This window comes from Passer montanus, unplaced genomic scaffold (assembly GCF_014805655.1).
Source record: "Passer montanus isolate IOZ18808 unplaced genomic scaffold, ASM1480565v1 scaffold15, whole genome shotgun sequence".
Classification (NCBI taxonomy): domain Eukaryota; kingdom Metazoa; phylum Chordata; class Aves; order Passeriformes; family Passeridae; genus Passer; species Passer montanus.
The window spans coordinates 4,564,394-4,576,565 of NW_024362051.1; the positions used below are offsets into that span (position 1 = coordinate 4,564,394).

Below are 12,172 nucleotides of genomic sequence, written 5' to 3' on the forward strand. Positions count from 1 at the left end.
GCATGTTTTTTGTTCTGCACAGGAAGGTGATGGAGGGCAGTTCAAGTTTTGCTGGATGCTTCTTTGTGCAAATCTTCTGTCACTGACCCCATTTCAGGAAAACAACTATAAATCTCAGGATCTGGGCTCTGCAGAACTGAACATGAGAAAAGAGTTCAAAAAGCTTGTAGTGTTTCACTGGCATGAAATCCCTCTAAATCAGCCTGTCTAGATTGAGATGTTTTAGATCCTGGAAATTCTGTTTCCTCAGTGGAATGAGTGAGCAGCCAGTGCCGTAGCCAAGGACACGGATCCATGGTGACTGCTGGCTGCTGGGATATTCCAGCTTGCTCTGAGAGAAGCAGAGGGTCTCTGCTCTGAGCCATTGCATGGCACTGGTTCTGCTTTGTAGTCCCCCACTGCAAACTGTTAATTCTCTCAGACATATTGAAAAGCTGCTTATTTGGGTTTGGTTTTGTGCTATGGCAGTCTAATGTGAGTAGCCTTTTTTGGGGCTTGAACAAAGGGATGGTGATGGGACACTTTGCCCATTTTCCAGGATAAAATAGATCACCTGTCTCTTCCCCATCCCAGTGTGAGTGCAGGGGGGCAGGAGGATATGGGTGCTCCAACAGGAGTTGTTCTTCCCAAGCAGGCACTGATGGAATGCTAGGGAGGATGCGATTTCATGGTTGCACAGGACCAGTAAAATTTTAATTGCATTACGCATGCATCCGTAGTCTTGAGGCTGTTCCCACACTGGCTTATGTCACTGAACTCCACTGACTGGAGTTACAGAATCACTTCCAGGAGAAAAAGATGAAAACTAATTTGTACAAGAGAGTCATTTGTTGCCAAAATAAATAAATAAGCCCTGTTCTGGGGGTGATTGCTGTGAACACAGGCTGGTGGGTGACCTGGAGCCCAGTGTCACTGCTGGCTGCCCCTAGGCTGCAGGAGCCCTGCTCAGCCAGGACCCAGGCTGGGAAGTTCCCCTGTGCCAGGCACCCCCAGCTCTTACCCATGGCTGTGCTCTCTTGGCACTTCTCCAGTGCTTCTTCCTTCCTTCCTCCAAACCACGTTTTTCTTTCCTTGCATATTTGTTTCTCTTTCTTTGCCATGGGAATATTTTAGAAGTCCGGTGATGTGAAGTGCCATTTGGAATAAATTGAAATGTCAGTATTTCCATGCATGAGTGCCATGCTCTACTTGCTGGCACCCGGGGCTGCTTGCTTGTGGGAAACATGAATTGCAGCAGGCTGGTAGACCCACTTCTGGCAACAGAAATGGGGCACAAAGGTAACAGAAACGTAGAGAAGGGGTGTGAAGAACATCCTGGTGCTGATCCTGAGCCAGAGGTGACAGCAGCAGCTGCTTGCTCTGCAGTCTGGAGTGCAACGCTGCCTTGCTGATGGGTAACCCAGCCCAACTGTGCTGGGTTTCAATTACTATTATTTATTTTCCTGTTCACATGAGAAATGTACTTGCAGGGCACATGAGCAAGACAAGCTCACCTGCTTGTCCTGACTCGTCAGAGGAGGCTGTGATCCAGGTCCCCCTGACCCCTCTTTCTGTAGGTATAGGGAGGGGGTGAGGCAGTTCTCTGATCATCCCAAACACACCTGGGCCCCTTTCCTGGCCACCATCCCAGGGCAGGTTGGCTGCTCTGAGCAGATCAAGTATAGACTTATCATGAATCACTTTGGGATGCAAAACCCAGGATTAACCCTTGTGAAAGGCAACTTGTGTGAACTCTGCAGAGCCAAAATTGAACGTGATCAGAAATTGCAGCCCTGACTCTCATGATCCTTCTGTTGATGCTATGAGCTCTAGATGCCTGTGGATGCCCTCAACCCAGACAGGTGTAAAGGCCTGGTCCTGTTTCTACCCAAGCAATTCCTGCAGCTGAGCAGGGCAGAAAAATGTGGCTGTAGCCAAGCATCCCCCGCTAGCAGTGCTGTTCCCACAGGCACCTTCCCAGCTTTCCATTTTCAACTTAACTGCACAGATGGATACAAAACAGTGCTTACAGGCTGCTGTTGAGGCAGTAATTCCCAGGATTTCAGTGTAACCAGCAAGCTGGGTGGCTGCTTTTGGTGGGACAGGCTGTTTCTGGGAGCAGACAGTCTTAATTGGGACTTGCTGAAATGCTTTTGCACAAATAGGCAATTCATCGGTAAATTAATAGCTCCCTTGCTAAGCTCTCCCAGTTTTTGTAGTAAAAGTGTGTTTGTCAGGCTGCTTTTCATAGTCTGGTGTTGAGAAATATTGAGGGGAGAAATCAGTACTCTGTCTCAGTTCATGGAATCATTCTATCCTAGAACGGTTTGGATTGAAAGGGACCCTAAAGCTCATCCAGTTCGAACTGCTCTGCCATGGCATGGGACTCCTTACATTATACCAGGTTCCCCCAAGCTGCATTCAGCCCATCCTTGAACACTTCCAGGGATAGGGCATCCACAGCTTCTCTGGGCAACCTGTGCCAGTGTCTCATCGCAATTCATCCTAACGTCATTGCAGTCACATAGTCAGTATTTTATCACGTGTGGAAATTTCTGAAAAGGTCCTCAAATCTCAGGAGGGTGGTGGGTATCTCCCAGTAATACCTGGATGTGATAATACCTCCCAGTAATAATCTGGATGTGATTATTGGAGGGGTTTAACCATTCTTGAAGAGGCTGCTTGTGGTCCCAGAGGGTTTCACAGTCAGGAGTTATCTGGGAGCAGAGGTGGCTGTGGGATGTTGGCCAGCATCAGGGAGCAGCATGGGGCCAGAGGGACATTTGGGCCAGAGCTCTCAGGGGGAGATGGATGACCCTGAACATGGGCTCTGTGTCACTCTCCCCTTGCTGCTGCCCTCATAATTTCACAGCTCTAAAGTGAGTGAGGTTAATATTTTGTTATGTTGGGTTTTTTCTTTTGCAAACTTACCAACCTTCTCCAGAGCTTTGTGCAAGGGGTGCCCCTGTCTTCGTCACCTGGCCTGTGCCAGCCTCAGTGCTCACTTGGCACAAACGCAGGAGAAGGCTACTAGAGGATAGTCCTGACCCTCAGGACTTTCAGGATAGTGCAGCCCAGACACTGTTCCCAGGAGGAAGAAAGCAGGTTTGTATTAGTGCTGCTGCTATGTGGGAAGTCCTGGCCTCCTCATGGAAGTGAAGCCATGGAACTCCACAGGCTGGAGCAAGGCCAGAGGGCAAGAGGGAAAAGGCTGCCTGGGCTCATGTGGCTGAAAAACTTTTCAAGACCTTGACTCTTGCAAAGTCGTAAATAGAGCTGTGGGAAACCTGAGCTGTTTGGATTCCCCCTGGGCAGCACCTGCTTGGCTCATTCCTCAGAGGGCTGGCCGATACTGGGGACTCCTCAGTGAGGAGCTGATACGGGGCTGTCACTGTAAACAGGAGTTATTTAAAACGTTCCTTGTGTACTCAACACCCAAACACGAGTCCCTGGAGGACCGCCTGACCTCTCCCTCTGGAGCAGTGAGCCACCTGCTTGGCTCCTTCTCTCTGGTGGCTGTTTGTGTTTGTGCAAAAGGGAAAAGCAAGGTAATCTGCTGCGGCAGAGTCTAGGTCAATGCCCGATCCACAGCGTGACCTTGCCTTTCCCAGGAGCAGCTCCCACTCCGTGAGCCCAGCACAACTGTCTGTGCAGTCCTGCTCAGGGAAGGCAGAGAGAGCTCCTGGCAGCCCAGAGGGGTCCTAGCTGGATCCTAGAGCTTGTCCCAGCATCTCTCACTCCAGGTAACTGCAGTGCATCACCTCCCGTACACTGGTACTCGGCTGTCCTTAGGGGGTGAGCTGTCTGTTCCTGCTCACCCTGCTATGGATGCTTCCTCCTTTGTTCTGTCTCTTCCATAGATGTTAATTATTTTTCTCAGGGTGGCCACTGGCAGAGCAGGATGTCTGCAATGGCTGATGAGGCAAAGCATGTTCTCCTCTTCCCAGAGCCCCGTGCTGCCTCTGCCCATCCACAGCCTGACCTCACCCGACCTGACCCATCCTTCTGGCTCTTGCAGAGTTTGCAGTTTCGCTGGTGGAGAAGATGCAGGCTCAGGAAATCCTGCGGAGCCTGCGGCTCCCCGAGTTCGATGACCTCAGCCAGTTCTTCCGCAACCTGCCGGCCACGGCGCTGGTGGGCATCGGTGCCTTCGCCGCCGTTGTGGCCTACTGGTTCGCCAGCCGGCCCAGGGCCGTGAAGCCGCCCTGCGACCTGCGCATGCAGTCGGAAGAAGTCGAGGTGAGGGCAACCCCGGCTGGCTTTGCCCAAGATGTGCATGCCTGGAAGTCATAGAACGGATTGGGTTGCAAGGGACCTTAAAGATGATCTCATTCCACCCTCCTGCCATGGGCACTAGACCAGGCTGTTCCAAGCCCCCTCCAGCCTGGCCTTTAACACTTGCAGAGATGGGGCAGCCACAGCTTCTCTGGGCAGCCTGTGCCAGGGCCCCACCATCCTCACAAGAAAGATTTTATTTCTAGCATCTAATTTAAACCCACTTTATTTCAGTGTGAAGTCACTACCCCTTGTTTTGTCACTATATTCCCTTGTAAAAAGTCCCTTTCCAGCTCTCTTGTAGGCTCCCTTCATTAAGGTCTCCCCAGAGCCTTCTCTTCTTCAGGCTGAACAACCCCAACCCTCTCAGCATTTCCTCATAGGGTAGGTGTCCCATCCCTCTAATCACCTTCATGGCCTCCTCTGGACTTGTTTCTACAGATCTATGTCCACAGGGGACACCAGTAAGGCTTTTTTGTTTTTGTTGTTTTGGTAGTTCCCCAACCTCATTCTGAAATCAACCATGTAATCCACTGTGCCAGGGATCACTTCACCCCTTAATTTACCTTTTTCTGTAAACTAGAATACAGCATGTTATTCTCTTAGATTTTCAGTAAAACTTTAGTCTTAGCTTTGCTCAACCATTCATGGCCAAAAATTAGAGGCACTGTCATTGAATGGGAGAAACAACTGAAAGACAATAGCTGATGAGACCAGATCACCTGGCACTCTTCATGTGTGCCCATTGCTGAGTTTGCTGCTGCAAACTTGGTAATAATAATAATAAGTAAACTTGAATCCATGCTTAGCAGCTGAGGAGTTACTAATTGTTATCCTTGCAAAAGGCTTTAATGCTGTGGCTCTGCTTTAAATAACAAATATTTCTGAGTATTGTCTCCACTTATTTTAATATCTGAAAGTGGGATGAGAATTTTTAAAGCCTTTTGTGATGTTCCCTCTAAGATATCATTGTCCTTAATTCTAACAGCTTTTTAAAAAGGTGGGAGGAATTTACATTTTTCAAGATTAGTTTTTTCCCTGTGATTAGGGCTTTAGTTAGACTTTTTTTCTGGCTGCCAGTGCAGTCCTGGTTTTGTCATTCTCACCCTGGTTGGCCACTCCTAAAACACCTCTGCTGAGCTCATGGCACTGGGGGCTGGCCTCTGCCTTAGTCTGTCCTTCATGTTGACCTGGATGTCCTTGTGGAAGTGCCCATGGTGCTAGTCCTGGAGACCTGTGCAGCCCAGAGCAGTTGCTTTCCCCCAGCACAGTCCCACTCCATTACTTCCAGATCCATAATTCCTTATTAAATTCTCCAGGGAAATATCAGTGATCTCAGTGACAATGAGCTGGGTCAAGTGTTCCTCTGTGACCAGAGGGCTCTCTCTCTGTGTCCCCGAGGTGCTGAGGTCAATGTCCCCCCTCTCACATCCCATTGGGTCTTGGGGCAGGTGGTGGTCACAGAGGTCTTGCTGGCGTTTGGGGAGTGTGCTGCTTTATGCTGGGGGTTTCCCCATCTCCCACCCCTTGAGCAGGGCTGATGCTGTGTCACCTTGTGTCACCTCCTGTCACACAGGGCCTGGCCGGGGCGCGCCGCTCGGTGATCGGGGACAGCCCGCAGCTGCTGACGCACTACTACGATGACGCCAGGACCATGTACGAGGTCTTCAGGAGGGGATTCAGCATCTCTGGTGAGAGCACAGTGGTGAGGAGGCCTAGGAGCAGAATCTGGGAGAGGTGGGGACCAGGCCGTGCAGATGTTCTTACCCTATGCTCCATAGTACTGTCACAGAGCTCTCACACACTTGAGAGACATCACTTCCCTCTCCAAAGAGCCATGATGACTCGTCCCTGCTCTACCATAACTATTTCCATGTCTGCTGTTTACGGTGCCCTGCCTCATTGGATGCGACAATGTCATGCTCAGATTGGTATTTTTGGTACCATAATAAACCCCAGAAGATCTGCACATATTCTACCCCACAAGACAGGGGTAAATTAAGAACTCGGTAGGTGTACGGAGGAATAGATTCCTGCAAGTAGATACCATTAGCAAATTATTCAAATTTTCCAAATTTTCATCTGGTCGTGCACTGCTGCATGACACACCTTCCCCCAGAGTAGGCTGGGCTAAATATAGTAGTTTTACCTTTTTAAATCAAAAGGCAGTGCAAGTAGTGGGATGAGTGCCCTTATCAGACACTAAAGCTCATGTGACCTTTGGAGAAGTGTCTTTAATGAGGCTGTTTGGGCCAAACTGCTGTTATCAGTGGGGAGGACTGGGGCCTTTTTGGGGGATCCTAGCAGCTTGTCTCCCATCAGATGCACTTCTGTGAGTAACTTGCTGGAGATTGCTGTGAGAACCAACCCATTAACTATGGATTTACTGCTGGAGGGCTCCCCCACGTCATGGCCCCGTGCGTTAACTCCTGGCACTGCCTCCCCATAACTCATTGTCTCTGCTTGTGTCTTTCAGAGAATGGCCCCTGCCTGGGGTTCAGGAAGCCCAAGCAGCCCTACCAGTGGCTGTCCTACAAGGAGGTGAGCTGGATGTGACACCCACTGTGCATCCTCTTTCCCTGCCCAACACAAGAAGGGGTGCCTGCACATTAGACCAGGGGGTTGCTCAGGCACCGTGTGATGCTTCATGGTGTCCCCACCCTGGCACATCCAGGTGTTACATGGGTGTGTCAGCTTTCAGGGGCTGGCTCCATGCCATGAGCCCACTCCTGAAGGCAGCACTGAGGCATCCGGGAGCCATGGGGCATCGCCAGCCTCATCAACTGATAGTCAGCTGATGGTGGTTCATGATAACATAAAAGTTGGACTTTTAGATAGGAAATACAATAATTAGAGAGCCTCCCTGTAAGTCTTGGCTTAATTTGGTATTGTTTCTATTCCTCTTTTTTAATGTATTTTTTCCCTCCAAATTCCAGGTGGCTGAAAGAGCAGAAGCTCTGGGTTCAGGCCTTTTGCAGCAGGGCTGCAAGCCATCCACAAAGCAGTTCATTGGCGTCTTCGCTCAGAACCGTCCAGAGGTGAGATTTCATGCCCAACTTGATATTGTATTAATAATATTCCTGACCTGCCAGCTTGTTCTCAAGTTGTATCTGCTCTTGTGACCCCTTCTCACCTTTGTGCTTCCATGTTCTCCTTCAGTGGATCATCTCTGAGCTGGCTTGCTACACCTATTCCATGGTGGTGGTTCCCCTGTATGACACCTTAGGGCCTGGAGCCATTCGGTACATTGTCAACACAGGTAAAAGCAAAACTGATGTGATCTTCTCAGTTCTGTTGCTCAGAATGGTTCATTTTCTGCTTCTAAAAGACAGATGATCATAGAATCCTGGAATGGTTTGGGTTGGAAGGGACCTTAAAGCTCATCTGGTTCCAACTCCTCTTAATTGGCAGTGGCACATTATACCAGGCTGCTCCAAGCCTCATCCAGCCTGGCCATGAACACTTCCAGGGATGGGGCATTGTGATTATACTTGTTCAGTGTCTTGAATTCACTTAGAGAGGTTCCTGAGAAGCTGTGTGTCCCTGTGCTGCCTCTGTTGCATTTTCCACATGCCCAGTTGTGCATAGCCATGGATAAGGGCTGCTCTGGATGTGGGAATTACTCCAAGGCCGCCCACTCCTGTGCTGCTTGATATTTTGCCTCCTAGAGTTTTTAATCCATGAGGGGGCCAATTTTAATATTTTGAACTGACTCCCAGAATAATCGTAAATGTCAGCTAAAGCTTTGACATTGACTTAGGTTAGCTAAGACTGCATTTTTTTCTCATTTTTCAAGAGAAGCATGTGTTGTATGCTGGGATTTGTGGTGTAGTCTGGAGTGACTATCTGAACTGATACAGTGTTAGCTATGAGCTAGTTTTGCATTGAAGAAGATTTACTGCAAACAGCTTGTTTGGCTGTTTTTCTTGCAGCTGACATTTCCACGGTCATTTGTGACAAGCCTGAAAAAGCCAGGATACTCCTTGACCATGTGGAGAGGAGAGAAACACCAGGCCTGAGGTCTATCATCCTGATGGACCCATTTGAGAAGGAGCTGGCAGAGAGAGGGAAGAGCTGTGGGGTTCGCATCCAGACCATGCAGGAGGTGGAGGTGAGTTTGCTCTCTGTCCCCTTTTACTATTTTTTGTAACATCTGTAAAAGGAAAGTACAATGCACGGGGACTTGTGAATTGTGTGCCAGATTCAGTGTCTGGAGAGCACAAAAGAGCAGCTTGTGGCTGATAATACTGATGCTTGGTGCACTTGCCTCTTGGTGTTATTCCTTATTGATAGCAGAGCCGTTTCAGTTCTTTATCCTCAAGTGTGCTATCAGCTGCTATTTAAGCATGGGAAGGGGGGTTATTTGAGACATTGTCCTCATACAATGTTACCAATATGTAAAACTTTACAAAAGGAAGGCCATGTAAAACCATGGCTCAGGCCTCCTACTTTGGTTAAGTTGAAAAGGAGTGTGGGAAAGAGACTCAGCTGAATTAGGGGTAGGAAAACAAGTTATATAACTATGGTGTGTTCACATCATGGTGTATGGTGGCTGGTTGAAATTGTGTTATGCTTTAAAACTATGTAACTGATAACGGGCTAACTGCTTTAAAAGGCCTGGTTTTGCAATAAAGCAGCTCTCCTTTGCACCTGTCTGGGGGCTCTGCATTGCTATGGACCCTCATCCACACTACATGTAAGCCTACAGCCACACACTTGTTTGAAACACCCTGGATGCAGCTCAACCAACCCAAACACTACTTGAAATCCAAGGAAGGCACTGCAGTTAAGGCAAGAAACTCAGGATAATGAAGATGGCCTCAGTGCCAGCTAGGAATTTGGCTACTTTAGCTCACACGCTCCCTTAGTGGTTTGCAGATTATTAACAAATGGGTTACACTGCAGGAATTAAGGTGGAAGTCACTTTTGTTACTTTCATCTCTTCCAGGACTGTGGCCGTGAGAGTCGACATGTGCCTGTGGTGAGTGGTGGCTTGTTGCTTTTCCCACTTACAGCTGCAGCAGAAGAGACCTTAAAGCTCTTGTTCCAACCCCCTGCCATGGGCAGGGACACCTTCCACGGGTGCTTGGTTGCTCCTCTCCAATCTGGCCTTGAACATTTTCAGGAATGGGACAGCCACAGCTTCTCTGAGCAGCCTGTGCCAGGGCTTGACCACCCCCATAGGGAACAATATACAGTATTTGCACATTTATTCCCTCTACCTGGAACACTTAATTGGCATAGCCCATCCTGCTATGAACGTGTTAATGGGACAGTAATTGAATGCCATTGTTAATTCCACTACCTTACCCTGATGACACTGGGGGAATGTCTTTGTACCCTTCACTTTCTGCTGGGTTACTGTAGTTCAGAAACACTACTTGGCAGTATTTTTATGGGATATTTTGGGAAAATTGCTTTGATATTTTTCACTGGCTTCTCATATTCATACAAAACTCTCAAGAGCAGCTTCTGATATGCAAGCTGCTTATTTAATCATTCATGACCCAAAATAGTGCACATATGGGGTGGTGCTGAGAATACAGAGATGCTGCTGGAAATGGGAACAATCAACACCTTTGGAATCTTGTCCCCTGTTGTGGAGTTCTTTCTAGAATTGACCTGGAAATTGGTGAATTATCTCAAGTTGTCCCACATGTCTACAGATGTAGGTGTTGGGTTGGAAAATACTAACTGTGAGACAAACACTGAAGCATGCCCTTAGTGCAGCTGGAGCACGGCATAAAGGGAGGAATAGAGTCTGCATCAGCTGAAGAAACCTGGGTACATATGCTGAGGGGAATTATAGCTTTTTTACATCAGAGCAAAAACATAATTGGTTTGATCTTTAGGTTTCTACAATGTCAACAGTCTCTAGCACTGACACATCTGCATTTGACTGATGTGATCTTTTTAATCTGCTTTTGTATTTCTAGCCTCCTCGACCAGAAGATCTGTCAATTGTCTGTTTTACTAGTGGCACTACAGGTAACAGAGGCATTTTAATCTAGAAATGTTAGAATATCTTATGAAATTAATTATTAATCCAACCTCAATACATACAAACTTGCTGTTATACTGATATGTCAATGATATTTCTAGGCATTTTTAATATTTAAGAATATATAGGTTTATATACACTTCTGTAGATTGCAAACTAAAAATAACAATATATTTATTTTTCAATTGAATTCTCCAACATACACTTTGCCAGTATGATTTTCCAGTTGTCTGAAAATCCACCCATGTGTCTGCTTCCTATTTTGTTGTGTAGCTGTGAAGCACTTGGCTGATTAGTGTTTATCTTTTGCAAATATTTTAAAAAAATCAAAAAAACCTAAAATGTGGTTCCACAGCTTTCCATTCTCTGTATCCTAAGCACATTGATGTCTCCAGCCTCACCAAGGTCCTTGTCACCTCCTCTCCTTGTGTGTTGCTCATGACACCAAGTGCTGGAGGGGTTTGGGATGAGCCTGGGCAGCCCATGGTGCTGGCACTCGTGTGCTGCTGGCCTCTTTTTCTTGGAGAGAGGAGCAGCATCATTTTCCTGCCTGTTCTTAGCAGAGGCAGTGCTTTCTCCTCTTTCCAGACCCTGGTCTTCATCAGCTTGCAGGAATTTCCTACTCTTGAGAGCTCAGCCTGTGAAACCTCTCCCTGAAAGCTTTATGGGCAGATGCACAAGGCATCACTGCTTGGGACACTGCTTTTACACTTGCCTGCAGAGAAGGTCCATCCACATGGTCCTTCCAGATCCACCTGTGCTCTTGGGATTGCCTAATGCTTGTTCCTACGCCGAAGCATCCTCAGTTTGGTCTCAGCAGAAGATGCTGGGAGCTGCTGGTGCTCCTCAGATGGCAGGTCAGGCTGAGCACGAGGGAACTCCTTCATCCTCCACCTCCCAGAAGAGACTTGTGCTTCACAGCAGGTAGGCAACTGCTTTATCAGCTCCAAGTACAAGCTCAAGATGTATTAAAGGGGTTTGGGTATTTTACCTTCGCGTGTGGTCCTTAGTTCTGAGATCTGCACTTCAGCCTGCCCAGGGAGAGCACTGAGGGAAAGGAGCCTGTGACTCTGCTCTGTTCCAGCACTGGGAATTCCTAAATGGGAAAGACTGACCTCAGTGCTGGACATGAACATCACAGCCATGTACAAAGTGAGTGCAAAGTGGCTGGGCACAAATGGGAGAAGTGGAAATGGAAGGAGCCATGCTGTGGATACAGCGGGGCACACTGTGCTTCTGTGCATGTTCAAGTGCAGAGCAATTATTTTTCAAGTCACATTATTGTTGACATTTTTATTTCTAAATAAGAAATTCTGCATAGAGAAGGTTTCTTTTGATTTTCTTTTTTATTTGCAGATGCAGTCATGGGCTAGTTTCCGATTTTGTGCTTTTCTTAGAAACATGCCCAGAGTTACAGAAATAGGACAACCAGGAAGTTAATTTCCCTTCTCCCATCCAAACCAGAAATTTCCAATTTTGCAAATCATCTCAAACTGAACCGTTTCATAACAATGATTTGTGATGCATGAGGCAAATCCTCTGCTGCTGCAGGACCTTGCACATCTCTCTCAGCCTTTTCCAGAGGTTGCATCAACACTCTGGTCTGTTTTCTACATTGTGCTTTGATGTAAGAGTTTTATGTAGCCCATGTAATTTTTAGTGACTAAATGTAGAATTTTCTTCCAAAGGATATGTTCTCTAGGGCTTTTCTAGTTCCAAAGGGCTTTAAATATTTTTGTATTATGTGAACCAAGATCTCTGCTGTAGAATTTGTCACCTGAAAATTGTAGAATTGGAAAGAATTCCCCAGGAGCAGGCTTTAACACTTGCTTTTCTTTGATAGGACAGGCTGAGGCTGCTGATCTTGGATAACAAGACCAACTTCCATGGTTGTGCCAAGAAGCCATCAGCACTTGG

At 47.5% G+C, this 12,172-nt stretch overlaps 1 protein-coding gene across 7 annotated transcripts in view; it reads left to right on the forward strand.

The window, feature by feature from the left end:
• ACSL6 (acyl-CoA synthetase long chain family member 6) overlaps nt 1–12,172 on the forward strand; it is a 58,069-nt gene that overhangs the window by 23,164 nt on the left and 22,733 nt on the right. For all 7 annotated transcript variants that reach the window (XM_039701361.1, XM_039701367.1, XM_039701368.1 and 4 more), the window contains 8 exons: nt 3,998–4,218; nt 5,831–5,945; nt 6,731–6,795; nt 7,191–7,292; nt 7,414–7,513; nt 8,187–8,365; nt 9,203–9,235; nt 10,191–10,242. In XM_039701361.1, coding sequence (XP_039557295.1) covers nt 3,998–4,218; nt 5,831–5,945; nt 6,731–6,795; nt 7,191–7,292; nt 7,414–7,513; nt 8,187–8,365; nt 9,203–9,235; nt 10,191–10,242 — 867 coding nt within the window. The remainder of the gene's footprint in view (nt 1–3,997; nt 4,219–5,830; nt 5,946–6,730; nt 6,796–7,190; nt 7,293–7,413; nt 7,514–8,186; nt 8,366–9,202; nt 9,236–10,190; nt 10,243–12,172) is intronic.